Source organism: Zingiber officinale, chromosome 1B (assembly GCF_018446385.1).
Source record: "Zingiber officinale cultivar Zhangliang chromosome 1B, Zo_v1.1, whole genome shotgun sequence".
NCBI lineage: Eukaryota > Viridiplantae > Streptophyta > Magnoliopsida > Zingiberales > Zingiberaceae > Zingiber > Zingiber officinale.
The window spans coordinates 92,515,867-92,542,013 of record NC_055986.1 but is presented as its reverse complement, the minus strand read 5'-3'; the positions used below and the strand labels follow the sequence as shown (position 1 = coordinate 92,542,013).

Below are 26,147 nucleotides of genomic sequence, written 5' to 3'. Positions count from 1 at the left end.
ATGGACTTAAGCATTGTAATAGGCAAAAATATTTTATCATAGTTAATTCCTTGACGTTGATTGAAATCATTTGCCACAAACATTGCTTTATAGAGGTACTTATGTTTCCATCCATGTCAATCTTGTTCTTGAAGATCCATTTGTACCCTATGGGTTTTACCATAACTGGTACATCAACCAACTCCCAAACTTGGTTGATGTACATGGAATCCATTTCAGATTTCATGGCTTTTAGCCATTTCTCTGAATCATTTGAAACAACTGCTTCTTTGTAAGTCGACAATTCATCATCTTCGATAAGTAGCACTTCCTCATCTTGGATTACCAACCAACCATATCTGTTTAACTCTTAGTGTACTCTTGTAGACTTATATTAATCTCACATTTCATGAACAGTTCAGATGAAGGAAACACTTGTACTTGTGGCACTGTCTCATCATCCAACTGTTCATCTTCCAACTTATTTGTAGAGTCTATAATTTCTTTAAGAGTTACTTTACTCCCACCACTTTCTTTAGAAATAAATTCTCTTTTCAAGAAAGTAGCATATCAAGCAACAATAACCTTGTGCTCACTTGGGAGATAAAAATAGTATCACATTGTAACTATGGGATAACCTACAAACGTACATTTTATGGACTTTACTGCAAGCTTATCAGAATTTTCATTCTTTACATAAGCATCAAAACGGCATATCTTAAGGTAAGATAAATTTGGTTTCTTTTGAAACTATAATTCCTAAGGAGTCTTATCTATTGTCTTGGTTAGAACTCGGTTAAGTGTGTATGCTAATGTTTCTAAAACATAGCCCCAAAACGATATTAAAAGACTTGCATGAGTCATCATTGATCTAACTATATCTAAGAGTGTGTGATTTCTCCTTTCTGAAACACCCTTCCACTCCAGTGTTCTAAGAGGTGTAAGTTAGGAAATTATCCCACACTCTGTTAGGCAATCAATGAACTATTAGATTAGATACTCGCCACCTCGATCACTTCGAAGGCCCTTAATCTTCTTGTCACGTTGATTTTCTACCTCATTCTTGAATTGTCTAGAGTTTCAAATTTATGCCTTATTAGATATATCCATATCTACTTAAATCGTCAGTAAAAGTCATGAAGTAGGTATACGCTCCTCTAGCCTGAACCTGCAATGGCTAACAAAATCACTATGTATGAGTTCTAGTGGTTTCTTTGCCTATTCACCTATCTTGGTGAAAAGCTTTTTTGTCATTTTGCCTTGTAAACATGTTTTGCATGCATCTATGGACTCTAATTCAAAAGAGTCCAAATACCCATTACTGAGTAATTTAGTGATGTGTTTCTCAATTATATAACCAAGTCTACATGCTAGAGATATGCCAAATTTGAGTCATGCAATTTTTGTTTCTTAGTTTCAATACAATAAATCGGTTCATCTAAGTTAAGAACATAAAAATCATTATTTAATGAACCATTCCCATAAAACACATTGTTCAAATAAAAGGAACATAACTTATCCTTGAATTGAAATACAAATCCCTTAGCATCCAAACTCGACAATGAAATGATATTTTTTGAGAAACTAGGAACAAAATAATAGTTTTCTAAATTCAAAACAATTCCACTAAGCAAATTTATTGAATAAGTTCCTATGCTAACGCAACAATTCTCGCTTCATTAGCTACTCATAGGTTCATCTTGTCCTTGGACAATCATCTACAGTTACTTAGACCCTGCATATTCACACAAATATAAGAACTACTTCCAGAATCTATGACTGATGATGAAGAAATAAAAAGATTGTACTCTATCATAAAGATATATGTACCATCCGCTTCACTAGCATTCTTGTTCATGAAAATGTAGCAGTTTTTTTTCTAGTGACATTTCTTGCCACAATGGAAGCACATTGCCTCTTTCTCATCAGATTGGGGCACTTGCATCCCTTTGTTAAGCTTCTTCTTAGCTTGATAGATGGGATTTTTCACTGCATTAGCCTTGAGATTAAATTTCTCGATACTAGGGCACTTGTTGGTCTTTCTGATCATCATTGCTTGCAGTGAAGGATTTACATCCATATTCTTCTCAGTAATTTTCAGCATTTCCATTAGATTAGTAAAACTCTTGTCTATGTTGTCTATGTTGAAGTTCAACACAAACTATAAAAATGATAAAGGTAGTGACGATAAAACCAGGTCAATAGCTAGTCTTGGTCCAATTTGGAATCTAAGCTCTCGAGCCTCTCTATGTATCCTATCATCTTGAGTACATAAGACCCAACTTGGTTTCCTTCCACAAACATGGTACAAAATAGTACTTGAGAGGTCTTATACCTCTCTACTCTTGCACTTTCTTGGAAGAGCTCACACAAGTGTTGATCAATTTTCCTAGCACTCATGTTCTTATGTTGTCTCTGCAACTTGGAAGATATAGAAGACAGTATGATGCATTGCACATCCAGTTCATTTTCCATATACTGAAAATAATATGAATGATCTTCGTCCGAAGCGTCAAGCATAGGCGCCTTCATCGGTTCGTCTTCGAGCACATAAATTTTTCATTCCTGTCTCGGGATAATATTTAATTTCCTATACCAATCTAGGTAGTTGGAACTAATAAGGGTATTCTCTTTTGTTGAGAATGCTTCACAGCGAAAATATACTTGTGTTTGTCATCTAAAATATATTAATTTAAAGTATAATTTTAGTATTTATGGAATATATTTAATAAAAAAATTTTATAACTCTTATTTTTTCAAGTCCAACAGTCCCCACTATTAGAATCAGAAATTAGTTGGTAACAATTCTTAGTAGAACCGAAATCTTGAATCATATGGTATGCACACAACTGAGTTGTACTTACATGCTACATTCATCAAGTAGGCCTTAACTTACCAATCATAAATTTATGTGACTTTCGGTATATTCTTGTTGAGTCTTATATTCTCAACACTTGCCCCTCAAATCAATTATATTAACCTTAGCTGAGCTAAACAAGTTAACGAATTCGAGTTAAGTCAGTCCACTAATAATTATGATAAATTATAGATGTTTTGACACAAGCTCACGGTTGAGTTGTACCGACTTATGTAAAAAAACTCTAACTATTATCATAGTTATTAGTGGAGGGCATTTAACAAATCTTGACTTTAATATATTTAAGAAATTTTATAATTATTTAAAAATGTCTCGCCATTAATTAACGTTTTGTGCATTCGTACAATCTTATTATGAGATTTATCTCCATTATATCTTGATTTTTGGTTTCTTATTCAAAATAAGCCTTAGAGATTTTAACATGTTAATATAATTATGTCATAAGAAATTTATATCTTAATTACAACATGTATTTCTTTACAAGTTGTTACACAAAATTCATTTCTATATCATGAAATGTTAAGACATATAACTAGAAATAAAAAAAATTAAAATTTCTTTAAAATTTCTTGAAACATTGATTCTCCAAAAATATTGAAGGGGTTTCGTACTATATGATCTAACCACAAATTAGCTTTGATACCACTGTTGGAATCGGAGCACAGTAGAATGCATATATTAAAATTAGATTTTTTATTTTACATCATGCATCTCTTTGTAGAATATATAATTTTAAACAAAATAACATGACATAAAACATATCTCATAGTCCTCGATAGGTGTGAACAATATCACAAATAAATGAGAGTCATATGTGTGACTACTCTAGTTATATTCACGCGCACTAGATAACAAAATTGACGCTATCCGATAGGTGCTAGCTTCTTGGATCGACAAAATCTTGTAGAAGCACTATAGATATGAAGATTTGTCTTTGAGAAGGAGTAGGTTGCCAAAAGATTCATAGGAGAAGTGGAGAGAGAGAGTCCCATGAAAAACTTTCCAAGGATGGCATCAAATTCTTCATTAATCATCATGATTTTGGCCGCTCAAATTATCTATTAATCATCATAATTATAGCTATTCAAATTCTCCATTAATTATTATGATTGTGACTATTTAAATTCTCCATTCTCTTCTTGGATCAAATAAATCCATATTTGATCTTGATATGTTCTAGCTTCTGATATTTCAAAATTAATTAATAATCTAATTAATTCGAATTCAGAAATAGTAAAATTGATTAATTTTAGTATATATCCTCTAATATAATCAATTATAGACAATGTTTATGTCTACATGCTATGCTACGACCCTCTAGGTTTTATACACAAAGATCATGTAAATCCACATACAGACTAAGGTGTCTAGGAATAATTTTTAGTCACCAAACATGATAAAATATTAGTTATAAACTATAAATCGCCATGAACTAATTGTTGTGTAATTCAATTTCTTTATCTAAGCCTACATCTCAATTAATTCGGTACATTATGCATCATTAACAAATTAATTGTTTTACATGATTTCTAATATATAATAGACTCCTCTTGAATGATAATCATCCTCTTGAATGATAATCATTAATCTCATGACCATGAATTTTGAGTTACTAATATCTCTATCAAGTGATCAGGATGTTGACTCCTAATCCAAAAGAGGGATGAATTCTCTATTGATTCAACAATATTCTCTCTGTGCTTTGTTATACACCTAACTATCGTATTAATCATAATCTGATTAAAGATTGCTTTTAATGTCGTTAAAGTACATAATTCTATGTAGAAAATAAATGAAGGTCTCAAGTCAAAAGATCACTTGCACTTGTTCATAAGAGGAATGATCAATGATGTTTAATATGTGGTCTCCTCTTAAGCAAGTATCCCCAAGTATAACTTGGATATCCATCCCTCGCTCTGTCTCAACCTAGTCATACTCAGCGTTGATCTAGATATCCATGCCCCTGTAGATATTTATCTGATCAAGGATTATTTTCATAGTAATATACTCATTAATCCGTAGAACTTTATCATTAATCATATATGTATAGAAAAATAAATGATTAACGATAAATACTTATCTTTATAAAATAATTATCTATAAAATATATAAGAAATATCTTGACACATAAGTACATACGTTAACAAGTTGTTTTATTCATCTTAAGTGCTTCACCATAATATCATACCCGTGGGGATGACAAAATTATCTTTATGTAATATATCTTAGAGTGACTTTAACTAAAATTAAAATTGTATCACAGTAGTCTTAGTCAAAACTCTAACATTCTCTAGTTTTTGTCATAATTGCTCACCCCTTGTAACAATGTACTAAACGAAACAATTTTAATTAAATCTCCTTCAAATTGCTCAAAAGCTGTGTAATTTTAAGCAAAGTTACTTCAAATTACACCACCAAGGAGTATTTTGAATTAAATTTTTTTTAAAAAAGTTTTTTTTAAAATAATCCAGCCCGATTTAAGATAGACGAACTTTCTCTTAATTTATTAATTAAATAAATTTAAAATATAACTCATCTATATTCAAAGAGGGTCTTGTGATCTTTATGGATTGTCGAAGTTAGATTTTGTTATTTCAATAGGTTTTTTTTTTATGAATTGTCTTTATGGATTATGGTAGTTAATATTTATATAAATATTATCTTCAATAGATTTTCGATCAATTTTTAATGGATATAAAATGACTTGTTAAATATCTAATTTTTTTCATATAAAAAACTATTATGTGAATATAAAATATTTTCATAATTTATCTATCTATATCCTAGATGATACTAAGCCACTTATAACTAACTATATCAGTTTTGTTTTAAAAATAAATCTTTAAAATTATTATTCTTTTCACTATAGGAATAATTTTAATTTTATGCAATTTTAAATTACGATAAGACCCCATCCCTTAACAATAATTTTATACAGACTCGCTTACTAATTCAAAGGAGAAGACAAAGACTCGAGTCAACCCATTTCAAATCAAATTTCTTATTTATAAAATAATTATTCACAATTGGTATTTTTCACCTTTTTTTTTCTTTTATAGAAGATGGAAAAAACAATTTTGATCTAAAAACACAACAAGCATAATGTAAATTTTATAAAACCACATGAAGTAAACGCTTCCACTTGTTTTATAAAGCATCGAACGCATTAACTGGATCGGTGATCCCAGCCCTGGCTGGCCATCACGACCGTCCATTTTGGAGAGCCGCCTTGTCCCGAAAATTTATGTCCACGTGAATGCCAAAGGGCTGGCGACCACGTGCTGCCCGTCGGACCACACGAGGCGGCCGAACGCGGCGGAGCCTGACGGCTGCGACGCCGCGGAGAAGCTCACCGTGTAGCTCTTCCTCTCCCCTGAGCTCGCGAAACTCAACTCCTGCGGATACACCTCCACACTCACCTCTTCCGGGGCCGATACTGTCACCTTGTATGTCCCCGGCGCCCCCACGTTGGTCAGCGTGCGCTTGTGTTTCACCGTTGTCGTCTTCGATGAGCCGCCGCCTCCCGCGCCACTCGCCGTCTCGAATGCCACGGAGAACGAGGGGTAGTTGAGATCAGACACCGAATAGATCGTCTTGTTGTCGCAGGTGACGTTTTGCTTCCGGGAGACGGCCTGAATCTGGAGCATCGTGTACTTGAGGGCGCATAGGAAGTCGATGTAGTCGTCGGTGGTTATGTCGTAGACGAGGCCAGGGTCGAGAGCTTTGGGTGGATCTACGTGGCCGGCCCCTATATCGAAGGGCGTGGCCGCGCGGCCGGTGGCGACGTCGAGGATTCTGTCGCCGTTAGGGTAAACGGAGTAGCTGGTGGTCATGAGGGCCGATTTGATGGCGCTAGGACTCCAGTCCGAGTATGCCCCCTTGAGGAGCGCTGCCAGGCCGCTGATGTGGGGGCAGGACATGGAGGTGCCGGAGATGATGTTGAAATCCGTTTGCCGCCGATCTGCCGCCTGCCCCGTCGGCCCGACCTTCCCCGTCCAGGCGGCAAGGATGTTCACCCCAGGTGCGAGGATGTCCGGCTTCAGGATGTCGGGAGTGATGGCGCTCGGCCCGCGAGAGGAGAACGCAGCCACCACCGGCGACGGCGTGATGCCAACCTTGGTTCCGCCGATCGCGATTGTGGCCGTCGGGTTCGGATCTGAGAAAAGGTAGGACTTGATGACGTCCCCATCCCTTTGCCCGACGCCAGTGGCTGGGAGGATGTGTGCATCGGCAACGAGCTCCTCCCCGTTGGCAGCGGAGTTGGCTAGGATCATACCGGCTCCTCCGGCGTCCCTCACGACGAAACCCTTCTGAACGCGCGCATTGATGCCGCGATCGCATAGGACGATTTTTCCGGAAACCTTGTCCGGGAGAAGCGTTCCCTGCATACAGAGATTGCCGTTGGTGGCATTGGTGGCGTTCCCGGCGTAAATGAAGGGGTAGGGCGAGGAAGACAGAGGCTTCCCGCTGTAGAGAGAGACGCCGGTTAAGTTCTTTCCGTTTCCGAGCACAGCGTAGGCGGGGAAGTCGCGGTCGATCGTGCCGGCTCCAACGGTGGTGATCCACGGCGCCTCGTTGGAGAGGGTGGAACTAGAGGGGCCGCCATTGCCTGCGGAGCAAGATACCACAACCCCTTTAGCCACGGCATTGAAGGCTCCGATGGCTATGCTGTCGCGAAAATAGTCCGTCGTGCCGCCGCCAAGGGACAGCGAAAGGACACCGCACCCGTCATCCACGGCCTTGTCCATGGCGGCGAGTATGTCGGAGCTGAAGCACCCGCCGAGCCAGCAGACCTTGTATACGGCGATGCGCGCGCGAGTCGACATGCCGCGGGCGGTGCCGGCGGCGTAGCCCAGCAGGTTGGCTCCGGCGACGGTGGATCCAGCGGCGGTGGAAGAGGTGTGTGTGCCGTGGCCGTCGTCGTCGCGTGGCGACTTTGACTCCTTGGACTCGTCAATCGGATTCGTGGCGGCCTCATACCCCTTGGAGAAGAACTGGGCACCGACCAGCTTACGGTTACAAGCGGCGGCCGTGAAGTCCTTCGCTTCCACGCACTCACCCCTCCAGCTCGCGGGGACGGGGCCGAACCCGGCGTCATCGTAGCTCCTGCTCTCGGGCCAGACGCCGGTGTCCAACACCCCGACGATGACGTCGCTCTCGGTGTTGGATTGCGGTATCAGCGCCTCGGTGCGGTCGAGGTGGAGGAACTCCGGCGTACGGGTGGTGTGGAGCTCATAGCGAACCTCGGGGTGGACGGCGAGCACACCGGGGAGGTCCTCGAGCGCGCGCGCCTCCGCGGGGGTGAGCCGGGCGCAGAATCCGTGGGCGACGGTGTCATATGTGTAGAGTACCTCAGCGGTGTCGGATACCGAGCGCAGCGAAGCGTCATACCAGCGACTGTGCTCCGCGAAGGCCGCCGGCATCTGGGCCTTGGCCATGTGGACTATGTAAGTCTTCTTCCTGAGCTCTGCAAGAGAAATCGAACAGCCGCAGAAGCAGCCGAGCAAGGAGAGGAAGAAGTAGAAGCGGAGGGGAGCCATGGCGGCTCTCTCCTTCATCTCCTTGGTTTGGCTTCTGGTTTTAATAGCAGAGGAGGAGATAGCGTTTGGGGAAGGGGAATGATTGCTTGGAGACAAGAACAAAGGAAGAGACAAAGAGGAAGATGAAGAAGTGTCACTGAAGAAGAAGAAAAAGAAGCATGGATTGGGTAAGGCGTGTGTTGTGGATGATTGAACAAGGAAGCGATGGTATTGGATTTGATGCTTCTTTGTCTGTGCCAACCAGTGGGAGAGACGATTCAAGGCGTGCTTGGGAGAGAAAGAGGTGAGGAAGATATATAGGCAGAGGCAATACGGGGATAGCTGTGACTGTCAGTGAGGAAGAAAGTGTAGGTGCATTCCAACGACGGTCTGTGTGACTACAGCTTCGAGTCAAATTAAATAAATATTAAATGACGTTTTATATAAAAAAAACGTATTTATTTTCTGAATTTTTAAAAAGATGCATCGTATTTTATTTTCAGTAAATGCGTATTTAACTTTTAAAAAATATGTTTAGTCTATTTACAGAAATCTATGGATGTAACACAGCCATGACTCCACGATAAAAATCTACCCGTATCAGGGAGTGATGTTGTCGAAGTCTTCCCCTCATAATATTACATCCTGTATAATACTGAGAGAAGTCTCAGTGACACCGATTTAAGGGACACATCTCACTCAATGGCAGACCCTTTTGTCCAATTACCTTCTAGAAGAGGACTTGGTTCTGAGGTTATTATATGATAGTAGGATATTTAGATCATCATTTAGATATTATTAATTTAATCTTTAATTATAATATATTTATAGAAATTTTTTCTCCAAATAGAATATGTAATTAAGGAACTATGATGTATTTGTAGAAATTTTTTCTCAAAATAAGGAGCACAATCAAAAGATGTTGGGATCTTGGACTATTTGCCTCGCCTGTTTCCCGATTTACTTTGGTGGTCAGTAGAAAATTTTCATAGGACAGGGCCAGTCATCCCAGGATTAGTCAATGAGACTAACTAGGTTTATCATTTTTTTTTTCTTTTAGCAAAGAACTTGTCTCTAGGATATGGTGCAACGGTAGAATATTTAAGTTGTAATTCAGATATTCACGGTTTGATCCTCAGTTATAAAGTATTTATAGAAATTTTTCTTCTAAATAGGGTGTGCAACCAAGGGATGTTGTGCTTTTGGACTGGCCGCCGCGAGCACTTTTCAATTTACCCTAATGACCGATGGGAAAATTTTATAGAGCTGAGTCGATCACCCCAAGACTAATTAGGTTTATCATTTTTTTTTCTCTTCAAGCAGAAAACTTTCCACATATGAGCTCGAGAACACAATCCATTCAAACTCAGGGTACTTGGGTGCTCAACACTCCAATATCCAAGTAAGCACTAGGCAAGTCAGGAGGTCAGACCAGCAACATGTTGAGAGGTCGGACCAGCAATGGATCAATTGATCAAGATGTCAAACTAGCTAATAGAGAATTATCAAGATTGACCGAATCAAATTACCAAATCAAATCAAATAAAATTAGTATTAGAATTATTAAAATAATTTTGTTATAATTATTTGAATAATTCTTAGAATAATTCTGTTATTTATTAATTAGTCAATTGATCAAGTATTTCTTAAATATTATATATTGTACTTTTCTTAAGATAAATATCAATGAACAATAAGTTTTATTATTACTCTTATATTATTTCTTATTCTCTCTCTATTCTTATTCTTACATGATATCAGAGTCATCACTTTTTATATTCCCTAAACTTCTTGAGGCAAAGATCCAATAAACAGTGAATTCTTTTTTTATTTTTTTTTAAAGTTCTTCTTCTCTCTCCTTCTTATTTTAATTCTCTCATTCCTCTCCATTTTCAAGAATGAACGAAAATTACCCTTTTCTTTCTTCCGCTGCCAACACCAAGAAAAGGGGAACAACGCTCCTTTTCATCGAAGCCTCCAACCCTTGCTTGCACCACCTGCCGACACCAGCTGCCGGTAGCTCCGGCCAACAAAGACGGATAGCAGGAGGAGGAGATCTCCTTGCTCACCATCGCCATCGCCGCAGCCTACTCTCCTTACAACGCTGTTGACATCACAGGCCTATATTTTGCTACTAGTTGCCTTGCAGGAGCTTCATCACTGCAGAACCAGTCAATACCTTCTCATGCCTTTGCAATGTCAAATAATCAACATCATAACCAAAGACAAAGTTCAGAAAAATGTCAAATTTGTCACATCATTGGGCATACTGGAAATCAATGTTCTAGAAGATATGATTGGTCATATACTCGGGTGAAATGTCAAATTTGTCTCAGAAATGGATATTTTCGTATTCAATGTCCTAAACGATTTGACTCAAATTTCATTAGAGGTCCTACAGCTTCAAGACAACCACATGTTTAACAAGTCTATCCTAAAGTCTTCTCGTATGTGCCGTCTTATGGTAAAATCCCAGAGTTTTCATCTACTGATTGGTATATTGACACTAGAACAACTCATCATATTACATCCTATTATAATATCCTTATAGACGTAATGTCGTATTATGACTTAGATACGGTTCAAGTAGGTGATGGTTCAGGTTTACAAATTGCTAATCTTGGAAACACATATATTCATTTATCCAATCGTACTTTTCATATATGCAATGTCTTTCATGTTCTATCTATTACTAAAAATTACTCTCTACACATTAATTTTGTCTTGATAATAATGTCATTTTTTAGTTTCATCATAATCATTATCTTATAAAAGATAGAGGAACCAATACTATTATGTTTTCTGGGAGAATAAAAAATGGCCTTGACTATCTTCAGAGTTCTTCAATCAAAACTTTTGTTAGTGAACGCACAAATAAACCAGCTTAGCATGCTCCCTTTGGTCATCCTTCTCTTCGCATTATTCAGTTAATTAATAATAGGTATGGTTTACCTATTTCCTTTACCTCATCTTCATCTCATTCATGTAGGGCTTGCATGGAATCTAAAAGTCATAATCTACTTTTCTCTTCATCCGATCATATTTCTAATTTTCCACTTGAAATAATTCATTTAGATGTTTGGGGCCCTGCACTTTTTTTGTCTAACCAAGATTTCTAATATTATATTACTTTCATCAATCATTTTAGAAAATATACTTGGCTCTATCCTATAAGAAGGAAATATGATTTATTAAATATATTCTATAATTTTTAAAATCAAGTTGAATAATTTTTTAATCATAAAATACTCTCTTTTCATTCTGATTGGGGAGGCGAATATCAAGCTCTCCATCGTCATCTTGTCTCTTGTGGAATTGTTCATCGAGTCTCTTGTCCTCACACTCTAGAATAAAATGGCTCTGGTGAGAGAAAACATAGACATATAGTTGAAACTGCCTTAGCTCTTCTTCATCATACCTCAATTCTGCATAAATTTTGGGATGAAACTATTAGCATTGTCGTATATCTCATAAATTGACTTCCTACTCCATTGCTCAATCATAAATGTTCTTTTGAAAAAGCTTTATAATCAAACTCCTAGTTACACTTTCCTTTGAATTTCTGGTTGCACATGTTATCCATGATTACACCCCTACTCTAAACACAAACTTGACTCTCATTCACTACAATATGCTTTCCTTGGTTATAGTAATTTGCACCATGGTTATCGTTGCTTACATACACCAACAGGACGAATTTATATTTCACGACATGTTACTTTTGATGAGTCTCTATTTTCTTTTTCAATAGCTTCTTTGATCTCTCCTCTAGATACAGGTGGCACATTCTTAATGCCACCTACTATTGCAAGAAGTGATGACATCCTAGGTTCTGCTCCGTAACTCTCTAACAACTTTCATATACCATCAGAATCACCTCAGGCTGTTGATCCAATCTCTGAAGCTTACCCAGTCGAAGATAATACAAGTCCATCATCAAAATCACCATGTCAATCTACTTCCTCGTCGTCATTAACAAGTGATTCAGATGATAATGTTTCTTGTCGCATGCTTCCATTAAATGACATCTATGCACATTGTCCACACAATGACAACTCGGCATCCCCTTCCACGAGCTCTAGTGGTCTCTTCAAAATCTATTGAACCAACTTGTTTTACACAAACAAACAAGGATCTAAATTGGCATAGTATAATGACTATACAATTTGATACACTTCTTCGTAATGGAACATGGAGCCTAGTTCCACGATCTCTCTCTATAAATGTTGTGGCCTCTAAATGAATATTCTGCCTTAAGCATCAAGCTGATGGTTCTGTTGAACGACACAAAGCTCGACTTGTAGCCAAAAGATTTAGTTAACAACCAAGTATTGACTTCAATGATACTTTTAGCCCATTTATCAAAATTACATCTGTCAGACTTTTATTATCGGTAGCTGTTAGTTCTAATTGGCATGTATGACAATTAGACATTTCAAATGTATTTCTTCATGGTCATCTTAAGGAAACCGTATTTATGGAATAATCACCTGGGTTCATTCATCCACAATTTTCATCTCATGTTTGTCAACTCAAGAAATTCTTATATAGTCTTCAACAAGCTCCTCGTGCATAGTTTCACCGATTATCTAATTGGTTACAAACTCAAGGGTTTTTTGATTCAAAAACTGACTCGTCTTTATTCCACAAATATAATGATGGAGCTATAGTATTTTTTGTTATTTATGTGGATGACATCCTAATAATCAGTAATGATCACAAGTGTATCATAACTTTATTAAGTCTTTTCAATCAAGACTTTTCTACTCGAGATTTGGGTAATGCTCATTTTTTTTCTTGGTATTGAACTTATTCCACATGAGGAAGGTTATCTTCTTTCTCAGAGCAAATATTTACTGGGTTTCTCCAAAGATCCAAAATGGATGGAGCACATCCAGTTTCTACTTCAATTGCTATAAACAATTCTACACCTTCATTCTCTCCTGCTTTGTCTGATCCACAGATTTATCGAAGCATTGTTGGAGTCTTACAATATGTCACTATCACACCACTTGGTATTATCTTTGCAGTAAATTGTGCTTGTCAATTTATGCATTCTCCAACTGAGCAAAATTGGGATAATGTAAAAATAATACTTTGCTATCTCAAAGGTATTATTTTACATGGTCTTCTTTTATATTATCATTCATCTCGAGATTTATATGTATATAGCGATGTAGATTGATCTACAAGTAGATGATCTACAAGTAGAATATAGCGATGTATATTCTCAAAGGTACTTTGCTCTCTTGAAGATAGATGATCTACAAGTAGATATGTAATATTTCTTGGACGAAATCTTATCTCATGGAATTCGAAAAAGTAACCTACGGTATCTCATTCAAACACTGAGACTGAATATAAAGCTATAGCTAATACAACGTTTGAAATTATTTGGCTTCAATAACTTCTTTCTGAACTTCATTTTGCATCAAATATTGCATCAAAAATTTGGTGTGATAATATTGGAGCGACATATCTTATAGCTAATCCTGTCTTTCATGCTCGTACAAAACATGTGAGAATTAATTTTCATTTTGCTCGTGAACATGTAACAACTCAACAGTTATCCGTCTCTTAAATTTCTGTTAAAGATCAAATCGCTGAGATATTTACTAAACCATTATCCAGACAACATTTCAACAAGTTAACAAATAAACTTAACATCGAAGATCTCTTGTTAAGTTTATCGCGCGCGCGCCGGGGGGGGGGGGGGGGTAAAGAGAATTATCAGGATTGACCGGATCAAATCACCATATCAAACTAAATTAGTATTAGAATTATTAAGATAATTATGTTATAGTTATTAACATAATTCTAAGAATAATTTTTATTAATTGGTCAATTGACTAGGGATGACAATTTCACACGAATCCGATGGATAATCCGACATCCGACCCGAATGGAGGAGGATATGGAGAGAATTTTTATACCCGATTATAGTAAATGAGTATTTGGGTATGAGTATTTCGGGTGGGTATGGAGGCGGATGTGGTAAAATCCTACCCATACCCTACCCAATACCCGATATATTTATTTATTTATTTATAAGCCTCATTTTTTATTGGGAAAGAAAAAACTTTAGTCCGTTTTCCGTCTTAGAAAAAAAAAACTTAGTTTGTCTCTTTATCCTGTTATCAGCACGCATCTCATCTTCTTTTTCACAGAAAATGTTCACCCATCGAAGGAGCGTGAGACGAGGAAGAGCTGACAAGTACATTGAAATATTTTTTAAAAATGAGAATGGTAAGGAATAATAGGATGATGGGTAGAATATGGATACTCGAAACTCCGACGGATATGGGGATGAGTATGAAAGTTAAATACCCGATGGGTATGGGGATGAGTATGAGTATAGATATAATAAATGGGGATGGGTACGGAGGATATGAAATCCTACCCAAATCCTACCCATTGTCATCCCTACAATTGACCAAGTATTTTTTAAAAAAATATAGATCCGTTACCTTGGCAGTCCCTTAGTGTCGGCCCTATGGATATGAAGGTACATACAGACACACAGGGCATAAGGGTATGATGGAATAAACTCCAAGTCATCAGTTCTTAAAAATCGACCTTTAATCATTACGTCAGAAATATATATATCCACCATTTGTACTACGCCATAAAACATTAAATACTTTTTAAATATTACATATTATACTGTCTTTAAAATAAATATCAGTGAACATAAATTCCTCCTCTCCCTACAATAACAACAGATCGAGAATAGTCCTCGAACTGAGGAACGTAACCCATTGGTTCGAGAGTGAACCATATAGGTGCATTCATACTCACATGACACGGGCTTAATTCCAATAGTATCCAACCCTAAATTAAAATAAAAAAATTTGAGTGATCATATTTGGGTTCCATAATATAATAGGGTGCCTTGTTAGTGAAGGATCGAGATTTGATGAGTGATCACGTTGAAAAGTGGCGACTAATAATGATGCAAAGATAGAGATGTAGTCTGACCTAGACTTTGGTTTGATCAACGCATATTAGAGTACTTTACAATTCAAACATAGCAAATAGTAGATGATGTGAAAGCGATAAAATCCTTTCAAGGACAAGCTACATGGTAATTATAGGTATGTGACGTAAGTATATCTGCAAAGGTTGTGGCCATGACTTTTTAATAAATTAGAAAATATTTAATCATTAATTCCAACTTGATGGTTATTAATTGTACACACCTTTATTAATGCCAATTTTTAATTATAGAATTGTTAGGGTCATGGGTCACGTAATTATAGAAATCATATTAAAAAAAATTATTGTTGTCCCAGTTTTATATTAAAATAAATTTTATTACCAATGCAGGATGATTTTTTAAACAATTAAATAAATATTTTAATAAACTCTATATTAGAACTATCAATTTAGATTAAATTTGACCCATCTTATTAAATAATTTAAATAAGTTTGATTGAAATTTTAACAATCTATTTAAATATGGATCCAAGTGAGACGATCTGCTTGGACCCATGACTTACATGGTTCGACTCGTGACCCATGCGGTTCATCCCATAATGAGCTTAGGTTGATCCGCAAATTGAGGATAAAAAATATTTCTCAAAAACTTAAAATTAAAATAAAAAATTTAAGAACTTCTATGTTAAAGAACAATGGTCAAAAGAAGAAAAACAAACATTTGGCAAGACAAACTATTAAATAGAGAATGTGAAGTCCACCTCCTAATTGAACTTTGAATATAAAGATGTGTAATATCATCATATCTTTATGTTAAATTGCGAGTTTGACCTTCTAATTCGTAATCCAAATTTATTTATTTTTATTTTTATATATAATTTTATTTTATATATATAATTTTATTTTTATATTTTTTTAGTGGACCCGTTGGTTGACCTGCTTAATTCGTAATCCGTCTTGAATTGAGTTTGGTTGGTGATTTTTCAATCTGGCCAAAATGACAATCATCCCACCCTAACCTGCAAATAGTTGACACACCATGAGTTGACCCACTCCGTCATAGATTGCCCCATTTGATATATCTACTCTAGATCTTAGGAAAAGAAAGAAATTCTAATATATAAAACTCAATTCCTATTTTACAAAGAAATAAAAGAAATTTTACCAACAAAAAAAATTATATAACATATTTCCTAACATAAAAAATTATTAAAACAAGACACTTATATTAATAAATCCTAATATATAAATGTTTGATATACTAAAAATATCCTAAATACTATAAAAAAATGGCAATTTACCAAAAGACGTACTACAGTTAATGTATTTACCAAAAAGTGCATTACAGTTTTGTATTTACCAAAAGACGGAGTTTACCAAAATCAATCCCCAGATTACCCCTCTGGCTAACCTGGCAACCGCCTTTTTCAAACACATTTTTCCAAGCATCCAAGCCGAAAGTAGAATAGAAAAATAATTTGTGGTTCGGATACACGTCTTCTCACCGTCTCTCTCCCTTCGTCCCTCTGTATGGTGTTATAAACTTGAAAGAAAAAAAAAATATGAACCCTGCGCTTGCCATTACTGCTCGTGGTGGTTGGCGATTGCAATAGACCAGTTAGGTTTATGGCATAATTGCGTAAGAGTTGCTAGAGGAGACCAAGGACAAATTAAATTAAGAAGGTCAGCCGAGAAGGACAAATTTCTTGCAAGAGGGAAATGAGTAGAAGCACACATTTAAAGATTTAGACATGTATGTATGGATTTTTTTACTGTAAAATAGGGTAGTGAAGGTAAATAAAAAGTACACCATTTGTCTGTGAAGGGTGGCAGCAAAAAGTGGTATTATGGTTAATTTTGGTTGTGTGAGGAATAATATTCAATAACACCTGAATTATGATGTAATAGAAGACTTAATCGATTTAATTCATGTTAGTTTTTAACGTTGATAGTTAAGTTTGGCTAGGGTTTAGTCAGTGGTGGTCCTAGTTTACAAGAAGTATCTGCTTCAAAAGTGGCTTGATATCTATGAGATCATGCCCAACGTGGGCCTGATATCATAGATATCAGGCCCACGTAGAGCCTGATATCGATAATGTGTTATGTGGTTAAAACTTTGCTTTTACATCAGACCGTTCCTAGTTTGAGCAAAATTACAATTTAACTACAAAAAATGATTATGTAGTTGCAAATTTACTAAAATAGTTTTTTAATTTATTTATCAGGGATGATCATATAATTGACGAAATTCTATATGAGATATGGAATACTCTTGATGCAACTTCTAGCATTGGACATGCAGATAATGTAGGAGAAGTATCCAGAACAAATATTCCATCATCTTCACAGTATAATTGTGTGCATAACACAAATAGAAATACGAACAGTAATTTCACATTTGATCTAAATGAAGAAGCTAGTATTCAAGAAGATGAGGTTCTGAACCCGTGTGCAACACTTGTTGATTACTATGAGCCTAGTTGGAGTGAGGAGGAAGGGTATTATAACCGAAATGGAGAGGAAATGCAATGCAATACAAATGTACAAGAATTCTTTGCCGATGATATGCAGATTGAACAATATGAAATATCTCAAGAGCAGTATAGTGACTTAGAGGAGGAGTTCCCAATAGCTGATGATCCATATATTCTAAATTCTCGATTGCTCCAAAGGCCAATTGAAGAGGCAACAGATCAGCATGAATTTTTGTAGGACAGATATTTCAGTCTCGACAAGAGTTCAAGAATCAACTTGTGAAGCATGCCATGGTTAAACATATGAGATATAACCCAGTTGACACTCAGAAAAATAAAGTAAAAGCTGTCTGCTTCAATCAACCGCGTAAGTGGAGAGTAGTTGCCAGGGGGGATGTCGAGTTCATTGTTACGAAATATATAAAGGAATACCAATGTGGCACCATTAGGGAAAGTGCTGATTATCAAGCATGCTCTTCATCCTTTGTAGCTTCTTTTGTTGAAGAGCAATTTCTTGCTAATGAACAATACAAGCCAAGTATGATTATAACAGATATAAAAGCTAGGTTTGGAGTGACCATATCATACAGAAAAGCATACACAGCTCGAGAGAAAGCGATGAAGAAAATTATTGGAGATTATGACCAAGTATATAGAGATCTTCCACTATATCTACGTGAGTTAAGAGTCAGGGATCCTTAAACCTATGTTGCACTACACAGGAATGGGGATAATCAGTTCCAACGATGTTTTTGGGGTTTTGGAGCTTGTAGGAGAGTATTTAGGTCTTATCTGTGTAAATTAATTGGAATTGATGCCACACACCTAAGAGGCAAATATCCGGGTGTGTTGTTGATGGCTACATCAATAGATGCTAATGACAATGTCCTCCCAGTAGCCTTTGGAATCGCTGAAGTTGAATGTGGGTCTGCATGGGAGTGGTTTCTGGATCATACGAAGAGATTCTTTAATGTTGATCCAGAGTCAATGAGTATAGTATCAGATAGACATCGTGACATTATAGTAGCAGTTAGGAAAGTATACCCTACTGCCCATCATGCTTTTTGTTGCCACCACATGTCTTGCAATATGGTAACAGATACTGGCAGTAGGTCAGGTTTAGGGTTGTTTTGGGCAGCTGCTCGAGCAAATACAACACTACAATATGATCTCATAATGCAGTCCATGCTTGAAAAACATCCAGATGCTCATAAGTGGCTTCAGAACATTGACCCTAAAAGATGGGCTAATGCACACTTTAGTGGGAGAAGGTACACAATGCTAACCACCAATTGTGTAGAGAGTTTAAATGCTTTGTTCAAGGAGACGCGTGAACTTCCGATAAACAGGTTAATTGATAATACCAGAAGAAAGGTAGCTCAATGGTTCTGTAACCGTAAGGAGGAAGCGTCGAAATGGTATGTAGCGTTGACACCTCATGCTACCAAAGAAATGCAATCAAGGAGAGAGAAAGCTAGATGATATAAAGTCCACCCCTACTCTCAATCCGAAATGGAAGTAGAGACATGGGGTGCTTCATACATTGTTGATTTGGAGAGGAAATATTGTAACTGTGGGGAGTTTCAAATTTCAGGATTGTCTTGCTCACATGCAAATGCCGTCATAATTCACCGGAACATGGATACACTCCCATATTGTGAGCATTACTTTCATTCACATAATTGAAAAATGACATACATGGATCGTATTTACCCCTGTCGAAGCAAAGAATTTTGGTCTAGGGGTGTCAACAACATTATAGTGCTATGTCCACGTAGCCTTGTGCAGCCTGGTAGGCGAAAGAATTATTAATGATAATTTTTTTATTTTCAATTTATTAAATACCATTGACTGTATACTTGTGTGTAGGGTGACGGTGCAACCAATATGGGCAAATGATAATTTCTCCTTAGATATGCAATCTTTTATGACAATATTTGATTGGACACAATATACCAATGGGGATTGCATAAATGTTTATTGGAATATTCTTGCTAATGAAGCCAAACACTCTAACTCACCATACCACCCATCCATATTTTGTGGGGTTGGATTCCCAATATGTCCCTTATCTCATTGTAAATTGTTTAAATTATATATTGGATGCAGTCACCATAATAGCTCTATTATTTGTATAGGACTTGTTCGGAATGATGCACGTGGATGCATTGAAACAAACTGCAAAAACAGATGACGACAAGGACATTAGATATATTTTTTGTCCTTTACATAACCAAGATGATCATTGGCATCTAATGATCATGGACCTGGAGGAACGACAAATAATTCATTATAACTCTCTTGGCACCACAGAACTTTACACTTCTGTTTTCAATCAAACTGTAAGTAACAAATTTCTTATATCCAATAATCATTGTTTATGTATTAATAACTATGGTTTGATATTTGTAGGTGTTGTTTTTTAAGGAGCTGAACTGGTCATACTATCACATATGGCATAAAGGTTTAGAACCATTCTCCGGGAGAGAGTATAAAACGATGCAAGTTATTGGCCCCACACAAAGCAAATCGTAAGTATTAGTGTATGTTCCATAATAATTCTATTTGCCTTTTCTATGATGGATTGTGCATTTGTTTTGTAGGTTGGATTGTGCTTTTTTTATAATGCGCTATGCAGAGAGTTTGATGTTTCGGAGATGAGAGCTTATAGATTTAGACTTGGACACAAAATCATGTCTGACAAAAATTTTAAACTATAGAAATAGTGAACAATTGTAATAATTTATTGTAGTAATGATTTACTGTTTGTGTAACTAAAATTTATGGTGAATAAAATTATTGTAAATTAAATTTATAAGAAAGGATACCATACCAAGGCCACTTTGGGCCTGATATCCAAGCATATCAGGCCCAACGGAGGCTGATTGCATTTTAAATTTTTCCCAGCACCTATAAATATTTAAATTATTATTTGCCACCAGATTCTGAGTCCTTGCAACTCCAGAATACCACTAGCGCTGAAATGGGTCCAATCCGATGTGTCTAGGTCCATCAGTGAGTTTTGACCAAAACCCACTGATGGCCCTCCCCTACTTGGATTTTCATGAAATCAAGTCCCCTGTGAAGGTCATGGTGGGGAGATGGTATTTATGCTGTCAAACATAATTTATACACCATGGATTACGAAGTATGGCTCCGTGCCAGTTGGCACGGAACAGTGCACACCTTTTCTTTTCTACCCTATGGAAGGTGACTATTAAAATTGATGTTATTTTATTATTTTGATCAGGCCCCTGTAAGAATGCTTGGAGTTTATATTAGGGGGAGATAGAATAATGCTTTATTAAATGATATTCATATCAGGCCCAACGGAGGCTGATTGTATTTTAAATTTTTCCCAGCACCTATAAATATTTAAACATTTATTTGCCACCAGATTTTGAGTCCTTGCAACTCCAGAATACCACTAGCGCTGATATGGGTCCAATCCGATGTGTCTAGCTCCATCAGTGGGTTTTGACCAAAACCCACTGATGGCCCTCCCCTACTTGGATTTTCATGAAATCAAGTCCCCTGTGAAGGTCTTGGTGGGGAGATGGTATTTATGGTGTCAAACATAATTTATACACCATGGATTACGAAGTATGGCTCCGTGCTAGTTGCCATTTATAAGTGCCAATATTGGATGATATTGATATCAGGCCCACGTTGGGCCTGATATCCAAGCATATCAGGCCCAACGGAGGCTGATTGTATTTTAAATTTTTCCCAGCACCTATAAATATTTAAACATTTATTTGCCACCATATTCTGAGTCCTTGCAACTCCAGAATACCACTAGAGCTGAAATGAGTCCAATCCGATGTGTCTAGGTCCATCAGTGGGTTTTGACCAAAACCCACTAATGGCCCTCCCCTACTTGGATTTTCATGAAATCAAGTCCCTGTGAAGGTCATGGTGGGGAGATGGTATTTATGATGTCAAACATAATTTATACACCATGGATTACGAAGTATGGCTCCGTGCCAGTTGCCATTTATAAGTGCCAAGGCGACTTTGGGCCTGATATGCTTGGATATCAGGCCCACGTTGGGCCTGATATCCAACGTTGGGCCTGATATCCAAGTATATCAGGCCCAACGGAGGCTGATTGTATTTTAAATTTTTCCTAGCACCTATAAATATTTAAATTATTATTTGCCACCAGATTCTGAGTCCTTGCAACTCCAGAATACCACTACCGCTGAAATGGGTCCAATCCGATGTGTCTAGGTCCATCAGTGGGTTTTGACCAAAACCCACTGATGGCCCTCCCCTACTTGGATTTTCATGAAATCAAGTCCCCTGGGAAGGTCATGGTGCGGAGATGGTATTTATGCTGTCAAACATAATTTATACACCATGGATTACGAAGTATGGCTCCGTGCCATTGTCACGGATAAGTGCCAAGGCGACTTTGGGCCTGATATGCTTGGATATCAGGCCCACGTTGGGCATCCAAGCATATCAGCCCAACGGAGGCTGATTGCATTTTAAATTTTTCCCAGCACCTATAAATATTTAAATTATTATTTGCCACCAGATTCGAGTCCTTGCAACCTGAATACCACTATCACTGAAATGGGTCCAATCCGATGTGTCTAGGTCCATCGGTGGGTTTTGACCAAAACCCACCGATGGCCCTCCCCTACTTGGATTTTCATGAAATCAAGTCCCCTGTGAAGGTCTTGGTGGGGAGATGGTATTTATGGTGTCAAACATAATTTATACACCATGGATTACGAAGAATGGCTCCGTGCCAGTTGGCACGGAACAGTGCCAAGGCCACTTTGGGCCTGATATGCTTGGATATCAGGCCCACGTTGGGCCTGATATCCAAGCATATCAGGCCCAACGGAGGCTGATTGTATTTTAAATTTTTCCCAGCACCTATAAATATTTAAATAATGATTTGCCACCAGATTCTGAGTCCTTGCAACTCCAGAATACCACTAGAGCTGAAATGGGTCCAATCCGATGTGTCTAGGTCCATCAGTGGGTTTTGACCAAAACCCACTGATGGCCCTCCCCTACTTGGTTCTACCTGAAATCATGTTCCCTGTGAAGTTCTAACTGGGAAGATGGTATATTTGGTGTCAAAACATATTTATACCCCATTTCTAATAAGGTATTGCTCCGTGGCAGTTGGCACGGAACCTAGTGACGTGCTCTGGAAACCTCCGTTGGTCCGAGCCTATTTGATTTTTTAAACAATCCCAACCGTTACCATGATTTCAGTTTTGAGAAGATAGAAATGGTGCGCATTACAACTTATATACATTGTCTCTTTCCACTGATAAGCACCAGCATTGCATTTTGTATTTTGTGATTTATATTTCTGACTAATCACTATGCAATATTATTAATATTCCAGTGACAGTTTCTAATCTTCTCATACACTACATACCACCATATTATACAACAAAGACTACATACAAAGATATTAAAAGTCCTACACTACGTAATAATTGCATTTACAATCTATACAAGTTTTTGCCTTACAAGACTGGATATTTAATCCAATGTTTGAAAATATTTATCCCTCAAAATTGCTACCATTACATCAATTCTAATCTTTTTCATGTCTCCTTGTTTGAAGTCCATCTTCATATCATATAGGAGACATCGAATGTATTGCATCACAAAGAAGCCACAGTCAACGTTGTAAAGAACAACAACATTTTAATTGTCAATAATTTTTTATCAATTATTTATATTCACACCTTGTGCTCGATTTACCTTGCTTGTTGTTGTGGACATTCAATTGTGCGAGAGACCCATCTATCAAACGGATAATGCCTTTCCAAGTTTGGATGAATAGCAGCAACGTGCTCACGACTATATAATTTAAAATCTGATACCTGAACATTGAAGAGGAAAATTTCATTTTCCATCAACTAGCATTTATATTAAAATACAAACAATATCATTATTATTAGATGCTCACCGCTATTTCAAATTCATATTTGTATTTACTTCCACTTGCAAGAGAATTGTACTAATTGAACGTCATTGATTTGGTGTCGACCACCAGCAAGTGGAAGTGTGCATTATCACTGCACAAAGGTATAAATATATACCTTACCTCTTCATCTCGTCTATCCGTCTTTATCATGTGTTCGAAGGCAAACTTACTTGACGATTTCATTAATGACTACAAATATGCAAAGTCATACATACATAACCAACTAATAAAAAGAATTCTATTTTTAACTATAATCAAATCAATTCCTTACTGTGAAGAATGTTGAACAATATATTGACTTGTTGTATGTGCTTCCAGACGGGAATGCCCCCCTAAATAAAATTTTACAATACGTGTCGATTACATCCCCTCTTGTCAACATTTCTCCATTCACACCAGATAAAAGGGAATACAAATTTAAACAAAAGGGTGGTTCCTCCCAAACTATATCATTTGTAAACCTACAAAGTAAACAAATCACAGATTATTTTTACAAATTCCTTTTTGATAACCTTAGCCCAAATATGTAATCAGATATGCATATATTATACTTTACTATTCAACTATTTAATTTACGTACTTTATTTCCTCCAAGGCTTTTAACAAGTACGCCACCTCTTCGTCTTGTTTTTTTTCTTGGAAGACTTAAATTGCTTCTTCACATACTATGCATACAAACAAAAAAGGCAATTAGATAATCCATTATATCTAACAAATTGCAAAGAAATTTGCATATATCGTCTTACAGCAATTGCTTGTTTCCTCATTTTGTCATATTTGGCAAACATTTCTACATCCTTGTCTGCCTCTTCATCAGATTTATCTTCCATCATTTGTACAATATTAATTTCTTCTTCCATTTCATCCAAACCTATTTTTCCTTTCCCCTTGCCCACAACAACATATTCTTTGACAAATTTTTTTCCTTCTCCTATACTTGTAACTTTTTCCGCAGGCTCACTTATATGTATATTTCTACGCTGCCTCTTAGGTAAAGTTTTGAGCCACAATGGACTATCAATTGGAGTATCCCTGTAATCATAGCGACTTCTGTCACGTCCTCTCCTACTTCTTGTTGTAACACCTACAGGTTCAATTTGAGGATCGTCTACAGGCTCGCTATATTGAGATTCCATGCCTTTTTTTCAACTATTTTAAGTAACTCTTTCACCCTCTCCTTCAATTGCATGTTCTCCATTGTTAGCTCTTTATTTATGTTTGCTTGCATAATGCAATTACAACAATCCTTATTAATCTGCCTTCCTCCTACACTCACTTCAATTTGTGATGCCTCCATTGCATGTGGACTGTCCTCAACACCAGCAAGGTTCTCAACCAATGATCTTTCATCTTGGTTAGGGATTAGGTTAATCACAACCTGTAAGAATATTAAACCACATGTTAAAACCATACTTTTTTACCAAACTATAGTCAAAGTATTCTAAATTTACCTCTTCAGATGAAACTTGGTTAATCATTTCTCTCACCTTACTAATATGTGAAGGAATATTCCTCCACTTATTTATTCTGGCTCCTTTTATTTTGTATGGTTTTTGGATTGGAACATGCTCCAAAAACCATGCCTGATTCACCATGACAAGGGTTAACTATTTTATAATTGTTCGCAAAATATTAAAATTTTTCACACAAATTAAACACTTACTGCCAAAAGACCAGCAAATCCCTTTAGGTAAGGGAGGTTGGTGTTAGCATGTTTTGTCTCAGTTGATGAAAATATGTCCCCAATCTTAGGTAATTGTGGAGCCATAAATTCATGGATTGCTTCAACCCAGTTGAATCTATCAAGATTCTCAAAATCATCTACTATATCTATAAGACTTAACGGGACCTTATATGTACTAGAAGAAAATAAGACACAAACAAATATATACAAAATATAGAATTTGCAAAATAATAAAACATCATCTTCGACTTCAACGCGATTGCCATAAAATTTAAGCAACTCCTCAATTCTTGATCTAGTAGCTTCTTTTTTGTTTGAGAAGTAAGTTAGAAAAAGGTCACTGGATGCTTTAGCTGAATCAATCGGAATTGAAGCTCCTCGGTCTGCAATACCGAGCAGCAATGAAACGTCTCCTCTTGTGAAGCAAACCGGAACACCTGACCAAGTTAAATTATTATTAGACTTCTACCAACACATACAAAAGTATTAGGAACACCGTGGACATGATACAATGTCATATCAAGAACTGATACTCCATCGTATCAGGCCCACGTTGGGCCTGATAAGATGCCGTATCAGGCCCACGTTGGGCCTGATACGATGCCGTATCAGGCCCACGTTGGGCCTGATACGGCATCGTATCAGCCCCAAGTTTAGCAAAAGCTTAAATTTTACCATACAACTACTTTGTAATTAAAATACAAATTTATAA

General features: G+C 37.0%; 1 protein-coding gene across 1 annotated transcript; it reads right to left on the bottom strand.

The window, feature by feature from the left end:
* Positions 1 to 5,944: 5,944 nt before the first annotated feature.
* On the bottom strand, positions 5,945 to 8,819 carry LOC121969796 (subtilisin-like protease SBT1.7). The gene has a single exon (XM_042520053.1). The coding sequence runs from the start codon at positions 8,413 to 8,415 to the stop codon at positions 6,100 to 6,102; it is 2,316 nt and encodes a 771-aa protein (XP_042375987.1). The 5' UTR covers positions 8,416 to 8,819; the 3' UTR covers positions 5,945 to 6,099.
* Positions 8,820 to 26,147: the final 17,328 nt, after the last annotated feature.

Excerpts from the sequence above, each read along its gene's own strand:
- LOC121969796 (XM_042520053.1), bottom strand. The coding sequence starts at position 8,415 with ATGAAGGAGAGAGCCGCCATGGCTCCCCTCCGCTTCTACTTCTTCCTC.